Source organism: Styela clava, chromosome 2, assembly GCF_964204865.1.
Source record: "Styela clava chromosome 2, kaStyClav1.hap1.2, whole genome shotgun sequence".
Taxonomy (NCBI): Eukaryota; Metazoa; Chordata; class Ascidiacea; order Stolidobranchia; family Styelidae; genus Styela; species Styela clava.
Window position 1 is genome coordinate 21,423,412 of NC_135251.1, and position 22,677 is coordinate 21,446,088.

Genomic DNA, 22,677 nt, shown 5'->3' on the forward strand with positions numbered 1-22,677 from the left:
AGTACATTCCATCTTAATGGGTTCGTTTGAGAACCATCCACAGTAGTAAAAGTACATATACATTTGTTTGTAATGCTAAAGACCTTTGCAATCAAAACGGTGGTATATCTATAAGTATAATCCTTGTGGCATAATTTTAATGAAAATTAACTAATTTTTGCTGCAGTCGCCGATCTCCACTGTGTACTCCGCGCTTTTACTGTCTTCTCATTGTTTCCTCATTTCTTTTCTGGTTTGTCAATTCATTTTCAGACATAACTTTAATATTGTATAGGAGAAGGAGTTGTTAGGCAATGAAGGCATAACTGAAGAAGAGAATCCTATATCATGCTTTACAGCCTGTGAGAGAGAGAAAAAACTTGGGACAATTTATAAAGTTATTTTCGTAATTTCATGATCTCTTACACATTTCCCAATTGTCAGAAGAAGAAAATGTCGACAGAATGCAAAAATCTTATAAATTTGCGAAACCAGAATACAAGAACTGGAGCCCTCATTGGAATTGGGCTGATATATCTGTTTTTTGGAGCCTTCATTTTTCACAGTATCGAACAAGATCAAGAAGTCCTAGATATGGCTCGACTAACTGAAGAAGAAGAAAGGTTAAAGTAAGTCACAAAAATGAACCTATATATATTGAATATACATTAGTTTTTAGCAGTGGACGTAATTTTTTTAATATGTAACGCTGGATAATTATAGATTTACGGATGGGATAGTACAACACTTGTGAATATATTTTTACTTGTAAATATCGATGCTTGCTTTAAGTGCAAACAGAGGAACGCGATTTTCTACTTTTTAGGACTAATTAAAGCAGATTTGTGAATTACCTCTTCATTTTTATTATACAACAATTATGTGAAGAATTCCCAATGTATTGTCTATCTCTATATTAATGCATGCGGCGTTCCATAGCTTTACTGCGTTATTTTCATCGCTTTAGCCCGTTTAGAAACTACTCGTAATTAGGGGAGTGATTTGCGGCAATAAAAAGTCGGAAGTTAGCATTGTATGAAACACTTAAGGATGGCATATTTTAAAACGCCAAATCTTTTTAATGGCAGTATTTTTATAGGGAGTTAACCCTAAATAATTTAAATATTTTTCTTGTAAATAATTTACGTAGTGAAATGCTTTTATTGCGTACGTCACCGACGTAATTCAATAAATCAGATGCTCGTAGCATCAATTCTTTATGCACTTCTTAGAAAGAAAAAAAAATACAAAGAAGACGGTTCAATATTTAACGTAAATAAACAAAGGCAAACTCATTCGCGCCAGTTCTACCGCATAAAATAAAATGAGGTAAAAATTTCGTAAATTAGGAATACTTCGAATAAAAATCCTCCATGCGATATTCAATTAGGAAATATGTGACATATATACACAATATAGTACAACCGCGGGCAAACCGCGTCTCGAGGACCGCATGCGGGTACAGGATTAGTTAGCCAGTTATTTGTTTCCACATGCAACATGATGGTGGAGGAAGCCGTAACCGACCAGCGGTCCTCTGATGCTGTCGCAGTCTTGGATCCCAACAGCACGAGGCGACTAATTGCTCAAACGTCGGTTTCACGTCGCACTATTCAAATGCGCATCACCCAAATTAGTACCAATGTAACAGTTACAATGCAAAATGATTTAATCAGCCCTAATATTAATAATTTCAAAAAATATGCGGCTGTCACAGATTTCTGACTTGCGGATGCACGCGGCTCTTATACCAAAACATTGTGCCCAGTCCTAGTATAGTAGATTTATAATGAAGATTATTAATCATGTTATCTATTATAGAAAATCTGTAATCTTTGTGGGGTATAATGTATTATATCGATTTTGTAATTTTACACCATTGTATTAAAGATGATGTCAACCTATTTTTACATACAATTCAGTCATCGTAAAATCGATCCCTATTTCAAGCGATAAATTTAATACTAATGGTAATGTGTGCTGATAGAGTTCTACTCCAATTTTCTATACCGTATCAAGTATAAGATTTTTGTGGCACCGATCATACGTGCACTATACAAAATTCAGTGGGCTATATATTGATCATGTTTGAACAAAAAACTATTGATATTCAAATCTGAATTCTGAACATATGAGAGCCTGAATTTTGCGTCCCACGGGGAAATGAATATATTCGTTTTCATTTGCGGAAAGGGAAATTGACGACTGTCGGTATGAACAAATTAGATTAAGTTAAATTAGGATCATTTAGCTGTCCATTTCAAGTTTCACGCTTTTGTGATTTCTTGTGAAAATTGAGTTCAGTAATGGGGCTTAATGCTCGCCATTGCTTTTATGTGACATAAATATTTGAATTAATGTTCTTGGAATATCTACCAAAACATGTTATCTCTGTGGGTTTTAAACAAATAGAGCTATTTACCACCATTAAAAATTCCAAGTATTGAACGTTAGATAATATATACGTATTTTCAGTAGAGGCGTTTTGACTCACCTTGTATATTTAATTTGGGAAGCAGCTTTTGCATAACAAAATGACCGATTTGCTTTGCACCTTATAACTTAAATCTGAAGAAAAATTCTCTGTTAGTGACACAATTGTTGTATCAGATCATTTGGTTCAACATTTAACTCGAATCCCATCCAGGTAATGCAATTGTACAAACGTTTTCGAAATGCATATATTTCTCAATATGTATACATACATTTGTTATAGATGTAAACATTATCGTAATGCTTTATGCGGATAATACATAGATTTATTCCTAGGCCCAAGAATAACCATATGTTTGCAGATTTTAAATCGCTTTCTCGAAAACAACAAGGTATGCGCTGCTTTATTCATTCTTCACATTCCAATAATGCATAGAAAAATACAATTTCATTCTTCATCACCGTGTGGTTGTAGTGCCTTTGTATTTCAGAAAGCTTGTTGACATTTTCAATCATTTGTAAATCAAAGGCATAAATCAACATGACGCGGGTCGTAACCTCCATAAACGGATGGTAGCCTCGTCCTAACAATACCATCCAACCGCAACATCAAACGTGGCTTAATTCAATTCCCTGCGCCTCATACTGACTTTGATCGCTGGAATTGAAGCGCGCTTTCTATTTGCTTGGGATAATGCCAAGTGCCAATTATTGTGGTATTGCTCATATATATATAACTATTTTTACTCTAATGAGTATTACTACTCATATGATACTGTTGGCAGATTGCTTGGAAAATTTGAGTCGATCAATTCTAGCTGCAACAATCTCTGATGCAGCAAGTAATAAAAAGGATCAAAACAGAAAATAACTGAATAAACTATTTCGTTTGATGTGGGCGCTAGTTTTCTTTGCAATCACCAACAGAATGCTTTTAATTTTGAAAATTTCGAATCGTGTCTCACTATTCCTTTTCAATTCTTTCGGCAATAAATACCCAATCACTGCAAACAGGAATGAAGTTGTTGACAACAACTTACAGTTTGAAAACTCACATTCGACTGATGCATGAACGTCTGTGCTGAGTAAAATGTACATTGTAATAACTGACAGTCAGTTGTTACAAATTGTGGTTTATAAAATCAAAATAGAGCAAACTCTTTCACTGGCAGCGAGATACAAATGGTCTGTTTATTATTGTGGAACCTCAGGAAAGCAACGCAGTTATATCCATTTACTATTTCGCATATTTATCTGCCATTGAATAAATTTATGATGATCTCTTAGACTTCCAAAACACATGAAAAAGATCGCATTGATTTATCTGGCACTCCTTCCGCTGATTTGTGTCTCTACGGAAGTGTTGGTTTTACTTTTCAATTATAAACCTATTTATTATTCTGGATGAAATCTTCAAATCGGAAAACAGTAAAAGATTCTCGCTTTTCATCGTCACCAGCGTGAAGATATATTTTGATTTGCGGGATAGCGATCTTTCCGGATCGAAATAACTCAAACCCGTGTATTACACATTTCATGATATGGTAGACTGCGACCAACCGGTGGTCTATCTAGCTTTATTGATGGTGATAAATGATTCCAATACATTCATTTGAGGAAGTTGACTCATAAACAACGAAAAATATTTAATTTTCAGTGAAACGATCAAAATGCGCTTATGGTAGCTTTCAATTTCGTAAAATAAATATTACATTCAATCTCATATGGTTATAGATGTTAATTAATATGAACCAACTTCATATATACCCAATCCACTCCAAAGCACAGTATTTATTTAATGATTGTCATTTTACTCCCCATGATACACACGATTATTTCCCAGTCCTTCATGTTAGAATAGAATTGTGAAAAATATGTTTAACGAACTGTTTTTCTCAAAAACTTGATATACGTGCAGACCGTCAGAAATAATTTTTATTGTATTCTTATCAAGCTATGAATAACAATTGACATATTTTGTTAGATAAGCTGATCCTATCACGAGATATTCATACCAATTATGATCATTGCGAAAATCGTGTATAAAGAGCGTGGCTTACCACTGAGGCAAACGTAACCGCGTTGAAGTTTCTTTGAAATGTTTTTCCGTGACAACCTTAGTTTAGTTGAGATCATCTTATGGTTGATTTTCCAAAAAAAAGAAACTTGACAATGAGAAAAGTAAAGTTCATTATAACAATACAATGAATAAGTAAAGAATTTTAATAATTCATATCTAAAGGCGAAAATGAATGCGAATAAATGTCACCTCGTCACCGCAAATTTATGAAATGGCTCGACGTAACTGAAAAAGTGTTGATGTATTATATATATTGTATAGATAGACTGAAGGGCGTGGAAGACTGATTCATTTGAACGTGTATTTATCCAACTACAGTAAAAATAAGCTTCGTAACATTTTAATGAAATGTTTTGTAACGTAGTTTAAGCCCCAAAGTATTCATACTACACGGAAAAAGTGCACCAAAAACATTCAATATGTACAAGGTTTAAGTATCGTTATAATCAGTTGCGTTTTATTGACAGGGCTGGATGCTCAGCGTAATAAAATCAATGAAATTATCTTGTCGAATTATACAACAACATAAACTTCGCAAGTCGGTTATGCTCTTTCTAGATGAAAAGTCAACTATAAACTTGATATCAATTATGTCCTTTTACAACCACGAGAATTAAACCAATCTGGCCTTATTGAAGATTGTCCTCATAACCTTTGTGCAATTGAGTATACGCATCAATTTTCACACTCTATAATGCTCTTTATAGCGCCTCTATAAAGTCGAAAAGCAGGAGGGGTAAATAATTGATGATCTACTCAAATTCCATTCATTTTCAGACACCAAAGACTGATCTGTACATGCATTAATTTAATTCCATCAAAGTATTTTCTTTTTCTGAGGAATTCAGTATAACGCAAGATTCATTCATGTATCATCGTTGTATCTTTATTAGATGCTGCAGAAAAGACGAACATTAAGAGAATTTTACATTTTATTTTTAGGCAGAAATACAATATATCCAGCGAAGATATGGATAAACTAGCCAAAGTATCGATAGACCTGGAGCCGTATAAAGCCGCAACACAGTGGGATTACACCGGAGCTTTGTATTTCTCTATTATCGTTCTCACTACAATAGGTAAGGGATCGTATTTTCACTCGTAAAATTAATAAATTAAAGTGTAGACGCAATAAAAGTGGATAAATTAGAAAATTATCGGTGAAAAAGAGACGGAGAAAGTTGATCAGCAGTTGAAAGATATCTAGTTTATATAACGTACGCAATTTATTCACCATCATGCACGATACAGATAAAAATGTGAAAAAGACTCAAATTCGATTAATCAAATTCTCGCGAACAACCACGAAATATCACTATCATTCACAAAAAGTTTTGTCAAGGAAATTTTTATTGAAACTAGGATGATTATAAAACACAAAACAGATCTTGTATTAAATGACAGTTGCTCGTTTTAAAACTCCCCCTTGTATGATCTTTCTTTTTTGAAATTTCAAATGTGCCCAAATTATATCGTTTGATGTGCTCCTGTTACTTGAATGAACGATATATTTATGAAGCTAAAATTTCTCAATTCAATATACCTATAAAAAAGCAGATATGACGGGTTTTGATACATAATCAATTGATTAGATGCAATGCATTTAAAAAATAATGCTCATACTGCAATAGCTAATGTATTGGTGTTGACATATTACGGAGAAACATGACTACAACATCACATGAAGAAACATTGATGAAATATCACGTTTGATGACAGTTGACTCCAGCTGTTTTCAAAAATAAGAGGCATTGTTTTTCCGAAATTTAATGACATTTTATAACGAATCTGATTGTAGTTCAAATTTATACTATTTGGCAATATATTAGCGTTTTAAAGTTCAATACCGGCTAACAAATGATCACTTTGAAATGACATAGCCACGTTCACAAACAAACGTGTGCGGCTGTGCGGAACCAATGCACAAAAATTTAATATATATCCTCGTTTACGTATTGCAATCATAGTAAATCGTTAAATCAATTGTTTAACAAATTCCAAGATATGTTTTCCAGATTTAATGAAAAAAAGATTGAAATAATTCAATTTCTACGTACATATTTTATTCACATAGTTTTATTGAAATATGACAAAGCTTTTTGTTAGGAAACAATACCCCCATATCCTTGTAATGGAAATATTCAATCAGTATACAATCAGAAGTACTGACTGTTATATGCCTAAACCGTGAATGAACTCTGTATTAGTCACTATATATATTATCAAGGTGCAATATTGACTCATCGTTATAATCTGGTTGAATCCGTGTCAAATTTCAAAATATTCCAAACTTCAAAATGTTGACTGAGTAGGATTTTGACTGATGCATCAGCATCGATCTTACTCAAAATATCTAAGAACTTAATGAAGCGTACCTGACAAAAACGTCATATCTGGCTGTATGAAATGATACAATTCATCATATTATCATTCTAGTCCACATAAAAAAACATCTTACTTATCGCAATATATTCTAACAAAATTTGTCAGAATCAGTTCATTGAAATACTTTAATAACGTTCTCAACACCTTATTTATTTGCTGGGCTGGTGACATTAATAGGTTTCCAGTTGTATTAGCGCAAGGAAATTAGGTCTAAACTAAATAAAACCGAGAAAAAAATTATGCCTGATTAGCCAAAAAATGAAGCCTGTTGTGTCGAATACGTCAAGAAAAATACGTCTTTGAGTGGGAATCATAATAATTCAAGCGAAAACTAGAAAAACAAATTTCCAGAATTATATTCATTGAATTATGTTGTTATAATAGGTTTTAAAAATTTTGTTTTCCATCACTGTTATTATTTTGTGGTGGTTATAACTGGCGTAGGTTTGTACATCGTGTCTATATTGTGGTAAGTTAGTAAGAACTAAATAAAAGTGTTGCCAAAGTGAAGAATGATGGATTGAAAGTTCAAAGTTCTTAAGTTCAATCGTAATTCCGTAATTAGATACCGGATAAAGATTAATAAATCTCTGTCGGCACTTGCGAAAATAAATTATTCCTTGTCAGGGGTTGTTTCTGCGTGGTTCACTTTCATTTCTTAGTAGTGGTGATTTTCTTCTACATCATTGTACATATAGTTTTCCCTCGTATAAACTTTTTGGTTATATGCAAATTACTTGCTCTGTATTTTATTGTTGTTTACATCTTAATTTACGAGATGCTTTATAGTATACAGATGTGCTTATTGGCAATTTAAATTTAGTTATAAGCCCTTGGGATTGCGTGATACGAATTCTCATTTGAGATTACTATTATATTAATCGTCTAATTTTGTTAACGTTAACGCAAAACTCTTAATCTCGTGATCTGGTTCCCCGCCTCAGTGTATGCGTCACGACGTCAATGGCGTATACTTTGATCTTATTACAGGTATTATGAGGTTACAAATAAATACACTTTAATAACTCCGTAAATAATTACAATGTCAATATTCCTGTTTGTCAAAATCTAATCTTCTTGTGACGCAAAGCGAACTATCATATCCGTTTGCATTTTCCATGCGAGATGAAAAAAAGCCAATTCAATATTGACGGAGGAAAATGAATCACAAAACATAATGCCATTTCCCTGACGTCTTGAATATTGCAATGTTTTTGAACTATTGTTATCTCATGACAACATGTACTGAATTGATGCCAATTTTCGGAACGTCCGGTTTAGGGACTTTTTCTAACAAATACCAAACCTATAACAAAACAAAAACAAGTACCAGGTTAATCTTGTAACGAAGTGGCAACTTGCCATAAAACGTGCGGCGTATTGCTACATCAATTTCTTTTACATGTGTTACACAATCTGCTTTGAATACATTTACATTTGAAGCAAAAAATAAATAAACTGGCTTATAAAAACGACATTGAATTCAATGTCCTAATCCATATCCACCAACAACGTGATGCCTTTTTTGGGAAAAATCTTCATTTACATACAGACAGAGAATAGGATCAAAGTTTGGTCAGGTTTAAAATTTTCTTTTGAATTGAAAAAGCAAATATATTATTCATGATCATTCAAAGTAACCATATTCATATAGCTGTCAAAATTGTTGACGAAATCCAATTATTTACTCCAATATCCATCCATGCATCGCGATTTTAGTTTTGGTCGAGCTATGAATCGTTTGTATAATGTGAACAATGAGTCAAAAAACGGGTATATGGAATTAGGCAGAGAACAAATTGAGAATGAAACACCCCCTCGTGATATTGAATTTTATGTATATACGTTGAAGCGTATGAGTATTGAGTAACCTATAAAACCATATGTATTTTATTGCGTAAGTATAGGTAAAAACACGGAATCCATACTATGAATCACAGGCTTGCTTAAGCATCTGTTATATTTGGATTAACAGTCAAGATCTTTATATAGAACATCGATTCATCATCATGTGTTCGAACTATTATTTCTGTAGGTCGAGAGAGTCATCACCAAGGGAGGACTTATTTCCTTGTCGCAGAATTGCCTCAAGTCGCAGGGGAACTTAAATTCCCCTGTCAAAATATACCTACAAGAATTGTCGGCCTGTAGGATACACTTTCCATATATATATTTAGAAATCAGAAGTATGGGTTCGGAAAGTTGGATACTCTTTCTCTTATCTTAATTACATTTTAACAAATTCTTCCAATATTTACAAAAAGCGCGTAGAAGAGAAAATATATGGAAATTTATATGATTTTGATCTTTTTTGAATTGAAACAATTCAAATTAATTACATTTCATGGTTTGTCAAAATAATTTCAATATCATCTGAATATTAGTCATTTTCTAGGATTTGGGTGGTCTTCATATTTTATCTTTTGGCTTCTCATTTTTCAAAACATTGAAAAACTATACCAATTTCCATGTAAGATTTACCTACATGTACTATGTTTAAGTGAGATATATTATTATCATTAATGCAAACGCTAGGCAAAAGTAAAATTTATTAATGCCGTGGAAATTCTACAATTATTTAATGCTGTGTAAAACGGCCTCTAAATTAATCAAGTTTGCGTATTTCCCAAAAGAAGAATTTTTATTTAAAGTCAATCTCGCCTTATTCCAGGCTCGTATTTGTTGAGGTATGAAAGCGGTACCGACATTATCGCAGTTTTCTAAATATCCTTTTTTTTTGTGCAATTTCTGCAAAATTTTCATTACGAAGGAACTTTGCGGTTAAGAGGTCTGTCACAGCATTATAAGATGATAATAACTGGGTGCATTGCCTCCATATGAGAATAACGTGCACTCGTAATATGCAAATTACATTCAAATCGGGTCCCAAAGAGAATTACTTCTTTATAATATACAACAACAAAAAATTTCATATCCAATAAATAAAGCATGTGTTCACAATTTAATGAAAATAATCCTTGTCTCCACGGGAATAACTCGTAATGGACTTCTGGCATTATAATTGTATTATGTCAGCACTCAAAATCTTTGTCCGAAACGATGGACATCAAATTTCAATTTGACGTGAAATGACAGGTAGAAAATGGCCCAGGAGAGTCCAACGATTGTCAAAATTTGGAGTGTTTGTCGGTTAATGCTTCATTAATTCCACTTGGAAGTATAAATTTTGCTTGGCCGGGTGCGACGTCGCAGATCTCGGAAAATTTTTATGTAGGGGATGAGTGCCACCGCCTACGACACGCCGGAATTTAATACAGAACAAAAAATTAAACGAAGTAGACTCAATAATATCGTACGTAGATGAATTATTTATGTCGGCAATTGTTCGATTCCCCCAAAGTCGTTTTTGCGTTGAAGTCCAATTTTTAAAGCAAGGAAAATGCTAGCAAAACGATGTTTGTTTTTGTATTATTAAACATTGGTTACCACGAGACTCGCTAAGCTTAGTGGATTGTGGATTGGATGCTACGTTTCCTAAATGTCAAAAAGATTATTTACTCCAGCCAATTCTATTCCTGTTTCCAAACTTCCCCGCACAGTAAAGGCCGATGTTTTCATCTACTCTGTTGAACTGTGTTGACTTTAACAACTATGTGCCGATAGTAGGGATGGCATAAAATTTTACAAAATACTACATGAAATAGATAATATTTTTTATCAACATTCAACATTGCACGAAGTATGTGGCCACAGAAGGTGTAGTGTGATATTATAACTTTGAACGCTTTGTATTTGGGCTTATACAGGGATTATTCTATTGTTGGCCTAAAAATGAATAAGTCCAAATACACAAATATATTTTGCCATTAGAAATCTTCGACTATGTATCTATCATACACTCCGTACACGCTGTATTATACGCTATTAAATTATTAATTTATGGGCATATACTCTAATTTTTGTGTCCACTTAACCCATATAATGACCTGAATATACGGAAAAATTATCGTTGTCAATCGCTAGTGGTGCTAATAATCCGATTCGAGTGGAAAATTAGTCTTTACCAATAGTCGTTAAATCCGTCGATGGGGTTACAAACATGCACAACTAGCGGATATAAAAATGCTTCTCGTTTATAAAGTGATATCGACCCGGGTATCTATAGTTACCATCTGGACTTGTGTTAAATTTTATAATCATCATGGTACATGGCCTTTTCTAACAGAAGTAGTCGCACTGGTAATTCATAGAGATAGCTATATTTATATATATTTTAATCCGGTGGTTTGAACGATTAAGATTGATTTCAAACATTTGACCGTGGTCGATTATTTTAACCGATATACTATATCACTCATGACCAGTAATATTGATCGTGCTTTGTCAATGGCAATTTTTCAATCATGTTTTGTGATTAGTGCGATACATTCATCATATTGATTTCTATAAAGAGTTTAGGTTATAGGTTTCTCTTAAGTTACATTCATTATCTGTTATTATGCAAATACCAATCGGACATTTCCACAATTAAAACAGCACCAATTATAAAATAAATTGTCTCAGTTCAGAAATTCACACGGCCTGGCTCCAAGTGAATCAAGTCCAAAAAATTCTAAAATTTTAAATCTTTGTGGAGTCTCAATAACTTCCCGTATGAAGCCCCGAAACACTGAAAAAGTGCTCAATATTTTAATTAAAAGAAATCATTAAGTAGTTATTACATATTATATTTGTATTTGGAATTATCAGATTTGCACTTTTTTATTTAAACTTTTCTTTAATCCTTCATTGTCGGAATTAGCTGGATTTATTGCACTTGAATTTTGTTGATCAGAAAAAAACACGAAATCTTAGCTTATCCTAAGAAACTTGGGAGGTTGTCAATTTATTTATAACATCAAATTTGTGCTTTAATTGCTCTGTTAACGGATAAGAACACCTTGTAACTGTTCTACATGCTAGATACTTCAAGAGAATACACTTCATATGCCAACTTGTACAACAATACCGGTTCGAAATGTGAATATTATAACGTTTGTACTAATAATAAACGCCAGATAAATTGGCGGGTGGCATTTTTAAGTTATAGAACTCAGGCCTAATAGTAATGTATGTTTGAAAATACATAAATCTCAGTGACAGCAGGTTCACTCAAATGTCGTCAGCCGTCGATCATCCGTCTGCAATCTTTATGAATTATAGATTTAGAATAGAGGAATTCCTGGGCAAAATGCGACGCCTGTTGCAATATCAGATTTTTAGAAAATGGGAAAATGAGATGGTATCGATCAACGCGGTAAATTGCAAGATATCGGTTTCTGATGGGATATTAAAATATCTATCGAAGCTTTCGGCGCGGAGGCAATTTTTAGAAGCCCAAGTCTCAATAATGGTTAGTTACAGAAAAAAAGAAAATTAACAAAATCTAGGACGCGATCTATTTGTGACCCATTTCATTTTCAAATGAATTTAGGCGTAATAAAGTAAACAATTCAAATATTTTGGCAACTTTCTCAAGTGTGCGTCATTGTGTGAAGAAAAGGTTAAAATCTCGAATGCTTTTGTTTAATTTTAAAGTCCACGTATTTAGTTTGACCACGGATCGACACCATTAATTATTTGTGCGCCTCTTACATCTTATAGATTTAGACCTATCGAATAATCTTGATCTATCTGTTGAAAAATTAATGCGTTACTATTCAAAAGTATACAGATGGTCATCGGTGACACTTGAAAATTTAAAACCGCCTGGCGCAACTTTTCACAAGATTACGAATGTCGGACGTAATACGTAAACATTACAATTGCGTCTGTCGCAAACACCTTATTAAATAAACGTTGCAATGGAAACTTAATGTATAAATTGAATTTTTCGGGGGAAAGCAATCGTACTTTAACAGAAATGTCCGGCGTTAAGATTATCCAAACTTAAACACTAGATAAGTTTGTATTGACATCAATGGATTTAGTCTCGCACTAGCGTGGTTCTAAGTCATTGTTTATGCCACATCTCCAATTGAATCTTCGAGCGCCAAAGAGAGGCGGTAACGTCACATTGATGATTTCACGTAAATGGATCCTAATGATCTTACGAGTGTAAAATTGCCGAATCAAATTATCTATTATATTTGAGGATTAATCTGAATATGGTGATTTGCGGCAAAAAAACGTGTGAAGTGTGAATTTTTTTGAATGAGTTAGATCTGAATTATCGTGCACTTCTTCTCCGCTCCATTTCTTGAACAAAAAAAATAATTATGGCTTCGCGAAAAATTATAGATTTTAATCAGAGGCATTCATTGTGTGAGCGGGGAATGCATAATGTATAAATGACTTATACCAATCCGTATTAGTATTCATCTGATTCATTTTTTATATACTCAAAATGCGTGGTGGTGCCGATTAAATCGAAGCATACCAAATCACCAAATTTGATGATGAAGAAAATTCAAAGTTGGTGTCAAATAAATACATTACGATCATGCGAATGGAAAACATCAAAATTGTTTGAAATAAAAATAATTGCAGGTACAAATGCATCGATAGCTGAAATGTGATGTGATGGACAAATTTAAACACTTATTTGAGTATATCGATTTCAAGGACTGCTTTCAATGTTTTGGAACCATGAGATGATACTTTTTCATAAAAAACTTTATGTTTTCCGAAAGAATAATATATATATATATATATTCTTTTTATAATATTATCTTATTATAAGCTATATTGATCATTCGACCAAATAACAAAATCGATGAAGGTTTCGGTAACTGAATTCTGGCAAGCCTTTTCAGAACTGACTTTTCTGTTGTCCATGGTTAATCTGCTGCCAATGTCATATTTTTGCATCGGATTATTTCAGTTGATTGACAAGTATACATAACTCGTTCTGACAGCTATGATGGAGTCATATCAATAATAGGAGAATATTCATTATATGAGAAATTATTGGAATTCATAATTCCCTGACAACGGAATTTAAATAGGCGTCATTTACTAAAATGTTAATTGCACTGCAATCTGTTTGTATATATATCAAATGTCGGCCAGGCAAATGAATTGACACACTATGAGAAGGTCACCACAATATGGCTGCAATTTCTGGTTATAAGCACTATGCTGTATGGAGATACTGTAACGGCATAGTCATAGAAAGTTTGTGGGCATTCCCCCTCAATATATGGTACAAGTCGTGACAAATAAGGTATATAATATTCAACAATGCAAATTTTTCGACATCCCATGTTGTGTATTTATTGCTTGTTGTTGTAAGTGTTATTTTCTGAACCGGGCGTGGAAACTTTCAGTCATTTTGTAGATTTATTTAAAAAGATGTGTAATACATTTTGGTAATTAAATTATATATATATATATATACATTATTATATATTATAATAAACTTGAGGTGAATATAAAATGTTTTTTTTTTCAGGTTACGGCCATTCAGTTCCTCATACCGTGAAAGGAAAAATATTTTGTATGATTTATTCTTTAATTGGGGTTCCACTGTATCTAGTCATGTTCCAAGCTATGGGAGAAAGAATCAACAACGCTGCTAAATATGCTATAAAGAAAGTTGGAAAAAGATTGGGTCTCAAATGTTCAGAGGTAAGAAATTTTTAGTTGTGGTTTTCGTGAATCCACTTCTTCTTTTATAACGCAAAGAATTCATTGAAAAACTAAAATCATTTTCAATTGATATTTCAGCACAGCGCAACACACCTTTCTAGTAACCCAATTGATATTGATTTGATCCTTTTCATTCCCGATACGTTGCACAGATTCGTGGAATTTCGTTTCGTTAGTCTGTGTCCACGGCACCGTACGGTTGTGTATTTTTTTTTCCTACACGCAAAATATTGTCTATATATAGTCCTCATATAAGCTGCTATATGTAATCTGTCTCTAAAATCCAGCAGTCATAACTCATAATGCATCAAATGGATACTTCTACACGGCCTCAACGGCGTAAAATGCCCAATAAAGTAACCCGTTGACTTAAATCTTCTTAATTTGATAGCTCGGAACAAATTTACGCCATTTGCAACCAGTTAGAAACATCATTAAACCTGGCAACCCTGAAGTTGATTACCGCCAATTGAGCGAACTTTTGATTAAAGGTTACGCTTCGGTATTATCGAAAAGTCGGGTCTTATTTTATAACCAAAAAGTTTAGAGGTTCGATTTTTCATTGGTCATGGTCTTTTTTAGCAAGTACTGTGTACCTTATTTAAGTGCGTCAAATGAGGAATCAGAACTAGCGCGAGAATTAAATATCATACGAGCCTTGTAAATGATGCGGGGTCGTAGGTCACGTAGGAATTTACAACTCGGAGTTTTATATATTCAGGAATCACCAGTTTTTGTCATTCACGTCGTCGCCCAGTGATGGTTCTACTGGTAAACCATATGAGGATTATGATTTTGTAAAAAAAAGATGTGAGGGTTAGGTAAACTCGATATAGAAATTTTATCGTATTATGTCACGGACTCGCATGTTCATGCCTAAAAATTCTGCAGCTAGGAAGGCACATGCACGAAACCATGATGTAAAATCGTCTTCAATTTTTAGTTCTTTTTTGATCGATAATTGAATTTGTTGGTATAAAATTTTGAAGCCTAATTCGGCGCTTTGGGATTTATAGATCACACCTTCCGGCTCGACTCAGACACCAATTCAGTGTCACATGTTATAATTAGCGTTGAGGTTGTCGTCTTCCGAACACGTTGAAATGCTTCTGGAGTTATTTCAAAGGGATTTTCTGTTACAGACTTCTCTTGAAGCCAAGTTTCAATGAACCACACCACTTTGGGGGAAATTCTGGAAAGCCTAGAGTTAATTTAAGCGGCAATTATAGCTTAAAATTTATTTATAGATCATACATAATAAAACTGTCAATTATGGTAATTTTGAATCGTTCTCTGACAACGAATACTTGACATATATAAATTGACTTTAATGAATACTAACAGTAATCGGTGCTAGGTTGGACGAATATTCTACGCAAGGAACGAGATTCCTAATTCCCGTCGTATTTACCATATATATATATAATTCTCTGGTTCTACATTTGATTAGGTTTCCTTCCATTACCATTACAGAAAGCTGGGCGGAAGAGATAACTATGTTCTTCATGTGGTGGAAGCCTATTTCAGTATTCGTTTTCTCACTGTAAAAAGACCAAATCGTATCCTATCCTAAAACCTTGCTCAGACCTCACGGTCTAACTTGACCAGATTCTATCTATTTGTGTGTCCACTTTGATTAATTATTATTTAAATATCATTTGATTCCTAAATTTATTGCTCATTTTTATGCAAAAGATCAATTCAAGTTTTAATGTATCAAGTCATTGTATTATATTCGATAATTTCAAAGTGACAAATTGAAAATTCGTTACATCATAGACCGATCCACGCGAGACTTCAATTACTTTACAGTTTATTTCTTTGTGTAGGTATCTCTATCAACCTTGGTGCCTTTTGGATTCTTTTCCTGCGTGTTGACTGTAACCATCGGTACAGTAGCGTTTTCGAAATTCGAAGGCTGGTCAACCTTAGACAGCGTTTATTACTGCGTCGTCACATTAACGACTATAGGTGAGTAAGAAGTGAAAATCAGCTCCATAAATGGCGGACACTAACATTATTAAATTGAATTCGTTCTGATACAATGTCGCTTTTTTACGAGATTAAACATTGTTATTTTCAATCTCAATTGTCAGTTCCATTTTATTACCCCCGAGACCAGATGATACCTTTATGACATGTGAACTTGACACAACAATGCATTTGCATATTAAAAAGTAATCGTGATGAACGAAATTGTAGGTTTGCTTTACACGAGTATTTGCACACTGGCGTAATGAATGAATGAAATCCAATAATATGGTATAAATGACGAAAATTCTAAGAAATTTGTTTTGACAAGATGCAGACTAAAATTTACCAAAATAAACAAGTGAAATTTAAGATTTTTGCATAATAAATTATGTGCCTGATAAACGCATGTACCGTATATAGTATGTCCATAGCTGACGGCTAGTTGGTCGTACTTTGAATAATCGTTCTTAACTTGAGCAATAATTTTCAAAACCGCAAACGTAGGATAGCCCCGAAAAAAAGAATGGTAGCCTTAGCCTAGAAAATAATACTTTGGCCAAAGGAGTTCAAAATACTTCCTCGCAACGTCGTAACAAAATTTTTTGGGGGGAAAATATCCGAATAAAAACTCTAGACCCAGTCCACTTTTATCTCTCAAATTATGCACTTTTTGCTTCGTTCGGTACTTTCCAAGACTCACGAATTCGGAATAAAGTGAATGATTTTTCCACAGAAATCGTAGCCACAATTAGGGTAATATATTATAAAAATATCTCTCTGTAACATTAAATTTTAAAAATGCGTTCACAGGTTTTGGAGATTACGTACCTCTGCAGGAAAAAAGGGCTTTGGAAGAAAGACCCAGTTATGTCGTATTCAGCTTTATTTATATCTTACTTGGTTTGACAATTATCGGTGCCTTCGTCAACCTTGTGGTGCTTCGATTAATGGTGACGACAGCTACTGGCGAACCCCCGAAAGAAGAAGAAACACAAGTTGATGGATTTGGAGAATCTGCCATAATATCTTCATATCAAAATCAAGCTAATTTTGGATGTAATCCTTATAATAGTGATGATGACCAGAGGCACGATTCCCAGGGACATGATAATCAGGGCATATCGTTGCCAGGAATGAATGGTGATATACGAAATCGGGTAGGACAATGTTACTAAATATTTAAATAGTTACTTTGCACCTTATGTCTCATTATAACCAAGGCATAGATCGATGCGGGTTCGTGCTTGAGCTTAAATGGAGCAAATTAGGGTCGTGTATTTTACAATCTGTGGCGTACTGTCACACACTGTCAAAGATGACTAATGCAATATAGTTTATTGATTTGAACTCCAACCTAATTCGGATTTCAAATTAATTTTTTATTAATTTCTTATGAGATTTTACTCGAGTAAGCTCGTCAAAACCAATAATTTTACTTTATTCCTCCTTGAATATGGCAAGGGCAAGCTGTCATAGTTTGATTGGGTTCAGGAGTTATAACTTCTGATTTACATCATGGGAAGGCCGCGACTGTTTAATCCGTACTGATCAGCCAAACTAAGGTGTATTTTGTGAAAGCTACATCGAACCGAGATGATCGCGATATTTACAAGCCCGGTAACTCCCTGCGTCTGTGTGTTTTTTGCTTTGAGAATACACTATAAACAGCGTGGGAAGCGTATGAAAACTCTATATACTATTTACGCAATTTCTTGCTTGGGTCTTAAAATATTGTTCATATTTACACAGTATTCTGTAAATCGAAGTACAACAAGCAAATGGTACGATGACGAGAATCGAAATAACACGAGACAGCGCAGTTTTAAAACATCACCCGAAGAAAAGATGGACGACAAAATCAACCAACGATCACGGCACAGTGACGGAATATTCTATGATTTGTATAGGGGAGAAGGTCACAGGCAATCGACAAATCATTTTCCTACTAACACAAATCCTAAAAACAAAACTGTGATGAAATTTCAAGATTTTAAATTATGTCAAAATAAATCACAAGACACCCAAATGACTTCTTGTAGCGAATCTTTGGAACAAGAGAAAGTTTTGGTATCAAAAATATCTCCACCTATACAAGCGTATGAAAACAACAATGCAAGTTCAAAGCTTGATTGTGTAGTCTGTAGAACATCATGCTCAGTTTGCAGTAACCTTTTCTCATTGCATCGATCTTTTGATAGTATAAGTGACGCCAAAATCAAAAAGTTGTTAAATCAGAATGGGACACACTTACATCCTATAACAACAAAGAACACGAAATACGCCGTACAAGACAAATCGACAGCTCGGTGCTGTTCGGATTTCATGAATACAAAAATAGTCGTAACAGAAATAGCAGAAAATACTTCGAAACCGGGTCGTTCAAGTTCTTTGCGAATTCCTGTGCCTGATAATCCTGAACAAAAGACGTTGTTGGAAGTTAATTCAAATAAACGCGCAAGAAATTTATCCATGGATAGTGGATATGAAGGAATGGTCAATGAATTCTTGAATCCAGATAATACGAGATGGTAGGTATTTGGGATCGTCGTAAGTTTTATTACTTTTTAACATTGATCCTGAAGAACAGAAAATAACAAAGGTAATAATTTGTGTATACTGATTTGTGTATACTTCATGCAAAAATAAGAAAAGGGACTACGTATATGCTACGCATGAACTTACTCATAAGAATTGCAATTTACTCTACAAAGATAAATTCTCATATGATCATACATGAATCTAAATTCTCCTTGAGCCATGATCGATACTATGCAGAAATTTTTGGCTGGCCTTAACCTAATGAATTTTTCTATTATTTACAGGCGATCTCGTTCAGTTAATTTGGAGAAGCCAAACAACCTATCTAATGAAAAAGAAACCAGTCGTCCTTCGTTTCTTTCATTAACTTCGCCACCCGAATCAACCGACGTCTTTTCATTGGAAGCTTCTAGTTCATCTCATTCTACTTCATCCACATGTATAGAACCAGATACTTGTTCGCCAAAATCTTGGACTCCACCTTACAGCTTTCCTGGATTTGTGGATACTGAAAAAAATCGTCTTCATTTCGAAAAAGAAGGCAATTATTCAAAACGTAATATTTCGTTTGAACGGCAAACGTGGCCGCCTATCGGTGAAAGTAATCATCGATATCCTCCAATACCAGCACGAAATGAAAGCACGGAAAACACTTGTGCAGACGCTCCCGCGATTGTTATAACACTGTGTGACGATGACTCACGGTAAGTTTAGTACATTCAAAAAACTTCATGGCTCTTTAGCAATTGACATATGAAAAAGGTGGGAACGTCATAGTGTAGGTAGAGTTAACAATTGCACTTCTATTACAAGATTTCATTTAACTAAATTAATTTATTTTTGAAATGCAATGTTTTTCACACATGCAGGTACAACTCGGAAAAACCTGATCCTTCGGAAAACTCTCCTGACGATACTGAATTGGTCGATGTTGTCGTGGAAGACAATAATAACTTAAAATTGAAACAACAACAGAATAACGACCTTCAGTCTATTATCCCACCACACAAAAATTTCCCACAACTCAACATCATCAGAAATTTGTGCCGTGAGCATCAAACTCAATACCAAAAGTTGTACAACATGTTATCCGGAAAAACTCATTCTAAACTTGCGATTGATGCAAATGCCAATGAAGTGGAAAATGTGGCATCCATATGTACAAATGGTTTATCTGTGCCGAGGAAGAATAACACAGAATCGATAACTAAAAGCAGTATACCCACAACAAAATTATGTTCGAATGGAAGCGTGGTGACAGATTACAAGAACGGATCGTCAGTATGCCCCGTGTTAAACAATGGGCATACACATATCGGAAGCAGCGTCGGAATAAGACGAGCTTATAGCTGCGGTACTGCTGATCAAAAGTAAGTGTCCCTATATTTCAAGATAGGACATTTTAGGAATTTTTATTAGTCGAATTTCAAAGTGATATATACTCTCGTAAAATGTATCATTTTTATCTGCAAATAGGATTAGGATGTCATTGTAATGTTTATATGAGTGAATGGATGGAAGCAGATTCGAGGGTCTATGACAAACGCGAAACGGGCTCTTGTCCTGTTACTGGCCCTGGTTGTATGTGAAATCATAATACATAGGAAATTCACAAATATTTCGCGTTTCATAAAAATTTCGGTAAATATTCTTATCAATTTTATAAAAAATTTGAAAGAATTACCCGTATTTTATTCTATTTCAGACTTCAACAGCATATATCACGATTATCTCAGTCGTTTCGTGGGCGAATCAAAACTATGGAAAATAGTAACAAGAATGGTGTCACTCATAGGCATGCACCACGAGAATGGTCGTCAAAATCAATTAGATTGAAAAATATGGCTCAAAGTGCAGAATCACCCTACGTTCGAACATCAAATAAAAAAGATAGTTTGCCTGTGCTTGATAAACCAAAACGACGAAAGAAAACGAGGCTCGACATGATACGAATGTTTTTGCTGAAAAACAAACAGAACGGGAGAAGACGAGCGAATGTTTCTACTGTATTCAACGAAAAACAGACACCCTTACCTTACACCGCCGCGGCATCGCCCATAGACAGTTTTGGCGGAAGCGATCCAACTTTAAAACATTTTATTGTTATAAATCCCGTTCATTCGGCTTCCACTCAATCTTTGCCAAATTCAACAATGCTCTCAACCCAGATTCGGAATGGCAAGTATGCGCACAATCAGGTCATAAATGGAGACGCATTGACGTACGCGGAATTAAAGAGAGGAGATCATAATTTATCCAGCAAATTGAACAATAAATTTGAAACGGATAATTTACCAAACGGTATGGCCATTTACTGAAGAACATGGCGATGAACTAATATGAAATAAAACAGCCAGATGTCGTGAATATTGAGCATGGCCGACACTGAAAAGCACCACATGCAAATACTACAAAAAGATTAATTGTGTTAGATTAATGGAAAGTTGCGTCAGATTTCCTCAACATGTATTCACAAAAAATCAAAATATAGTGATAGCTGAAAAACACACAAGACTTGGAGTGAAGACAATGGTGTATTTTTATACAATCCATAATCCACTTACAAATTTCGAGTTATAATATCATTATGCTTATATACTACTGCGAATTTTGTACTTGCTCCTTTTCGGACTATTTATCTTTTTAAATATTTACGGGATATTCGTGAGGTTTAGGACAATGAGATTCGGAGACTGAATCAGTGATCCTGTTAAGTTTCAAAAGGGTTCATCCAATCGTGTATAAAGTGAATGATGCTGAGTTTGCTGACTTTTCTTAAAACTTGCACTATACTAAATCGACCCAAGCAAAATCAGAATACGGAAAATATATTTATTTCTCTTTTGGTGCAGAGAAAACAGCAAACTTACGAAAAAATTATAAGATGTTTTTGTAGTCTGTTTGTTCGTGCTTAATTTAATAAAAAAGAACAATTTATATATATTATTATAGTAAAGCCTACATTAGGTTTTAATTTTGTAAATGATTTTTTTACCTAGTTATTATTAATATGTTATTGTCTCGCGTTTTTAATAAAATCAATCAAAACAAAACAATGTCTTTTCTATGAAATGAATTTGGAAACTTTGGCCTAACTTTTGTCGGGTGCCTAAAAAATGTCATTTCCCACTTGTACCGCGTAACACCACATTCGTCTCACTTCCAGCACACTTGTTTCAATTGTATGAATACCACCTCATATGCCTTGACTAACTACTAACCGAACCACACAGAAACTTTCAAAATTGTATTTCAAGAGTTGAAATTTGTCTGTAGTAGATGAAGTACAAATAAATAGTATTTATGGTACAGTAGCTCAAAATCATGCCTAAACAGCATCGCCTTTACCAGGTAACAGACCAGAATTCCTGAGATTCAAATCTAGTATGTACGCATGGCTCCACTTACATGATGGAGAAGAACAACAAGATATATTCCCGATACAGTATAGCTAGGCTTTTGGTAATTCATTACCCTCATTAGGCAAAAGAAACACTGACTCACCGTGAGTGAATTTCAGCAGCTTGTTGAGCTTGACCTAGCTCAATCAGCGGAATAGTCACGAAGTCAGAAAGTAAAATCAATAACTTTTAAGTTTTTGTTTTAAAAACAAGCGATACGATGGTATTGTATTCTCAGGCAATCTAGTTTTAGGTCGCGCCCCACAGGTTGGGAAACACTGATGTAGCCATATGTTA

General features: G+C 34.2%; 2 protein-coding genes across 2 annotated transcripts in view; both read left to right on the plus strand.

The window, feature by feature from the left end:
• Window positions 1–227: 227 nt before the first annotated feature.
• Window positions 228–22,677, plus strand: part of LOC120336263 (uncharacterized) — a 64,272-nt gene continuing 41,822 nt past the window's right edge. The window contains exons 1-6 of the transcript XR_013473194.1: window positions 228–608; window positions 5,435–5,571; window positions 14,271–14,446; window positions 16,297–16,438; window positions 17,252–17,598; window positions 18,191–18,661. The gene's annotated coding sequence lies outside the window, so the exon portion shown is untranslated. The remainder of the gene's footprint in view (window positions 609–5,434; window positions 5,572–14,270; window positions 14,447–16,296; window positions 16,439–17,251; window positions 17,599–18,190; window positions 18,662–22,677) is intronic.
• Window positions 18,668–22,054, plus strand: LOC144411687 (uncharacterized). The gene is made up of 4 exons (XM_078109746.1): window positions 18,668–18,969; window positions 19,264–19,683; window positions 19,849–20,349; window positions 20,685–22,054. The coding sequence occupies exons 1-4, from the start codon at window positions 18,764–18,766 to the stop codon at window positions 21,295–21,297; spliced, it is 1,740 nt and encodes a 579-aa protein (XP_077965872.1). The 5' UTR covers window positions 18,668–18,763; the 3' UTR covers window positions 21,298–22,054.